Raw genomic sequence first — 4,292 nt, forward strand, 5'->3', positions numbered from 1 at the left:
TGGTCCTTCTAAATATGTTTTCAGAATTGGCAGGGGAGACGGGTAACCTTCTGAGGCCAGGACAGCTCCATGAGGCTGGCATCTCCACCTCCCGAGTCTCTCCCCCGGCTCCCAGAGCCTCCCTCCTCTCCCCTCCCCACAATGTCCAGGGCTCCTCGGCCCCTGCCCCACACCAGCATAGCTTATCACCATATTAAGAAAGGAAAGGGCTGGAGCTAAAAATAAGAGCAGATGAGCCGAGAGGTAAATGAAACGGGGGCTGGTGAAGGCGGAGTTGGGGTAAGTAGGGGAAGTGAGGGCCAGGGGACTCAGAGAAGAGGAAGTGGGGGTAGAGAGGGAGATGTTCTGCATCAGAGGTTAAATCCACGAAGCAGGAGAGAAGGGACACACGCAGTATTAACTCGAAGTCCTAGAACCTGGAACCCCTTCCAGGTGAAGTCTGTTTCTTTGATCCTGTAGCGAAGAGGGCAGCGCAAAGGCGACCCAGGCTGCAGGCGTGAGACCCCCTGCCCTTCCCTTTAAAGAACCGGGACCAAGGATGAGGTCATTCTCTGCATAAAAGATGGAGCCTCGTCCAGGACTGGAGGCCGGGCTCAGTTCCAGCCGGTTTCCTCTGCTTCACTCAGCACTCCTAACTTGGAAAGCAGGGGCAGGACGGGCGGGGGGCGGGCAGCGCTGCGAGATGGGCCTGGGGCGCCTCTGCCCCTGCGGAATGGAGAAAGCCCCAGGCCGCTGCCCCCTGCTCCTGCCCTGGACTCTGATCCTCGGTTTTCTGCGCACAGGGGAGAGGGAGGGTCCCCGGGCCGCTGGTGCCGAGGAGAGCGGCGAATAGCAGTCATTCATTCCTATGTCTTTCACAAGGAGGATCAGGTATAAACACTAGGGGGCGGGGGGATTAGCACTGGGAAACCCTGAGCCAAGGATGTAGGTTAATTCTGTGCACCCGAGAGCCAAGCCGAGTTGGGAAAGGCTCTCTCTAACTTTCTGGAGCCCGTCTTGGGGGCGAGGGCCAAGTGGATGAGTTCAGCTCTGGGTACCTGGGGCGGAGGGACCTTCTCCAGGCGCTTACCATTCGCTGGTAAACGGAGGCACCCCCATGGCGGGGCTGGGTCAAAGCCAGGAACCCCCATGCCCACCCGAGATAGCTCCGATTGTGGAGTGACGGTGTTCATTTTGCACCCAGGCGGCGGCGTGGAATTCTGTAGGAGGAGTGAACTTTCCCACGCTCTCGTGGGCAGGCCTTGCAGGGCGGAGGCCACAGAAAGCCTCGGGCGCGTGGCAGAGTGAGTCCCGGAGCACAGCTGCCCCTGGCGCAGGAGGGGCCGGAGCCAGCCTAGGCGGGGCACGCTGAGCCCACCTCCTGGCTCACGGGAGTGTGACTCAGTGCGCACAGCCCCGCAGCCAGAGCAGCCAGTGGGACGGCTGGGCAGACCCACGGGGCAGCAGTAGGTGGTAGATTCTAAATGACATCCAGCCCCGTCTCTCACGTCGGCTGCCCGCTGGGGGAGGGGAGCATGTGGACAGAGACCCTGGGATATCAGACTTGTCCACGATGAGTCTGACCTTCCGTGTGCCCGCGAGGGCGTGAGATGGGACTCAGTGGTGGCCCAGGCTCGCTCCGTTTCCTCCTCTTCTCCTGCAGCTGCCAGACTTCTCCTCCCATCCCGCTCCCTCTCCTGCTCTTGGCTCCTCAGTTCCACCCCATGCTTTCCAGTAGCTGCACCCTCCCCCACCCTTTGCGCTCCGCTGCTCGGCTCTCTGCTTTCTGCTCCGCGCCTTCCCTCTGAGCCCCTGCTTTCAGGCCCTTGGGCTCAGCCGGCTCAGCCACTGGTGTCAAATGACCCTGAGTTGGGGCCTCTGTATTTTTAACCCACCAGACACCCGAAGCTCTTGCTCCTGAAACCCGAGGAGCTGGCCCCTCCATACCTCATTCACACACCCCCTGGCCCCTCCATCTCCCAGGGTCTGGTTCAGCCGTGTCAGCAGCCGGGTGGAGGGAGGGGGGGAGGGAAGGACCCCAGACTGACATAGCTGTGTCCCTAGGAGACCTTGCATTGGAAGAGGGAGGGGGCATGGGTGGGGAGACGTCTGAGGCGGGTGTGGGGACAGTGGCTGACTGCACCTTACAAGGCCCTTCTCCTTGGCCTCCCACCCGGACTTGCCCATGACCCTTCTCCCATCACGGTCCTATTCTCTCGCTTGTTTATTGTTGTGTGTACTTTTGGCCCAGCCCTCGTTGTAAGACTAGGTCTGAAAAGTGGAGAAGGGCACGAGTTCTGGAATCAGAACGACCTTGGTTTCCTCATCTCTAACATGGGGCGGGTGGTAAGAATATGTTCGCTGTGTGAGTTCATGGGCGGTATAAGGCCCTTGTCCCACGGCAGGCATAGCACGCAGCCACCAAACACATCCCCCCGCCCCCCCACCGGGCTTTCCTTCCCCTTTCTCTCCTGCTTTGTACACCTTGGGGCACAGCCAATGGTCTCCTCTAACAGAAGCCTGAAAATGAACTGACCCACAGGGCAAAGTAGGCCGCCTCACAGAGCAAAGCCTGAATGGGTGGAGAGGGAGGAAGAGCCAGGCAGGAGGGAGAGGCTCCCTGCGGACTCCTCAGCCCCAGACACTCAGCGACGTGTGTGGGCCCCGGCTGGCAACCAGGGTGTGGGGAACGACCATCACCCCTTGTGGAGTCTGGGGCACGAGGCGGCGGGTGGGGGGGGGCTTTGCGTAATGTAAAGGCTGCAGGGATACAGAAAGTGCTGTTTCAGCCTCTATTTCAAGGCAACAGCAGAGAGAAAGGGCTGAGGAGGGGATGGGGCGGAGATGACCTGCCCAGCACAGGGGGTGGAGGGCAGGGATCACCTGTGCCTTCCTCGGCCCCACGTTCACCACTCACCATACAACCCTTCCCAAGTCATTTAACCTCTCTGACCTCAGGTTCTCCACTGATGAAACAAGGTCCCTTCTAGCACGAAAACTCTTGATTCTATAAGCTGATCCGAGGACCAAAAGTGGGGGCTGGGTGAGTCCACCTAACAGAACTGGCTGTGGTGCTGGGGTCCCCTGTCGCGTGTGGTCTGCTGCTCTCTTCTCCTCTCTCCCATTTCTCTGATTCCAGCTGGCCTGTCCTGTCCTTGCTCCCCATCGGGTAGGGGAGTGACTTTAAGATTGGGATAGCCCTCCAAGGGCAACGGTGCTTGATTCCGATCCCCTCCCAGCCTCCACTGTGGTCCCTGACTTTCCCTGGCTGCCTGGCTGCCATGGAGACCTAGAATGAGAGCATCACAGTCATCACCACTCTCCCCAGATCTGATGCGACACGACCAACCACGTGAGAGATGTTGTCAACGTTTACTGTCTAGACTGGCTACTGATTCAACAGGACAAGGTCCCTCCCTGCTGGGTCCAGTCAGACGCAGACTGGGCGTCATTACCCTCAACCCACTCCCTCTCCTTCCCGTGGTGTGACCAGCCCGGCCCCAGGATTGTCTCTCTCTCTCATCCAAGGTGATTCGTCCCAGCATTTCTCTGTCCCAACTCAGATGTCCTGCCGAACTCATCCTCCCTAACCCCCCCACCAGCCCATGTCACGTGACGTTCTTCCTCTTCTGAGTTTAGTAGTAGGTCTCCCTTTCCACCCAGCCTGCGGGAGAGAAGAGACCGGATTGACCCAGGAAAGGCAATGGGAGGCAGCAAGGCGAGGTGAGCAGAAGGGTAAGCGAGGACCAGGTGGGAGGCCTGAGGGAGGACCGCAGGGCGCCGAGGGTTGGAAGGAGCAGGATGGTGGAATCAAGGACTGAAGGACCGGGGTCCATGCACAGCCCGGGCAGTGAGGAGGGGAGAAGGGCAATGGTTCTGACGGAACCAGGGGGGGGATGGGAGAGCTAGTTCGGAGGCTGGTGACCACTCCGTCAGAGGGGGGTGCAGGGAGCCTACCTCCAGGATGAGTACGAATGGTGAGTTTCCTCATTTCGTCATAGACGAAGATCAGAAGGCTGTAGGGAGTGGCACAGAACCACCAGAGTATCCTGTAGGGACAAGAGTTGGTCAGTGTGGCTGGAGACAGAGGGGCCAGAGAAGGGCAGCTGCAGAGAACAGCGCACAGGCGTTGGGTGGAGGGCTGGTCCCCACCTGAGGAGGTCAGAGTCTGGGGATAAGAGAGGAGAGATAAATGCCACATCAGGGGTCTAGCCAGTGGTCGGCAAACTGCGGCTCGGCAAACCGCAGCTCGCGAGCCACATGCGGCTCTTTGGCCCCTTGAGTGTGGCTCTTCCACAAAATACCGACTTCTA

At 59.6% G+C, this 4,292-nt stretch overlaps 1 protein-coding gene across 1 annotated transcript in view; it reads right to left on the bottom strand.

The window, feature by feature from the left end:
• Window positions 1–3,590: 3,590 nt before the first annotated feature.
• The window catches only part of ATP1A4 (ATPase, Na+/K+ transporting, alpha 4 polypeptide), a 46,228-nt gene continuing 45,526 nt past the window's right edge, over window positions 3,591–4,292 (bottom strand). The window contains exons 21-22 of the mRNA XM_005857769.2: window positions 3,937–4,028; window positions 3,591–3,643 (exon numbers count right to left, since the gene is read on the bottom strand). Coding sequence (XP_005857831.1) covers window positions 3,615–3,643; window positions 3,937–4,028 — 121 coding nt within the window. The 3' untranslated portion in view covers window positions 3,591–3,614. The remainder of the gene's footprint in view (window positions 3,644–3,936; window positions 4,029–4,292) is intronic.

The sequence above is a fragment of the Myotis brandtii genome, unplaced genomic scaffold (genome assembly GCF_000412655.1).
Source record: "Myotis brandtii unplaced genomic scaffold, ASM41265v1 scaffold1120, whole genome shotgun sequence".
Taxonomy (NCBI): Eukaryota; Metazoa; Chordata; class Mammalia; order Chiroptera; family Vespertilionidae; genus Myotis; species Myotis brandtii.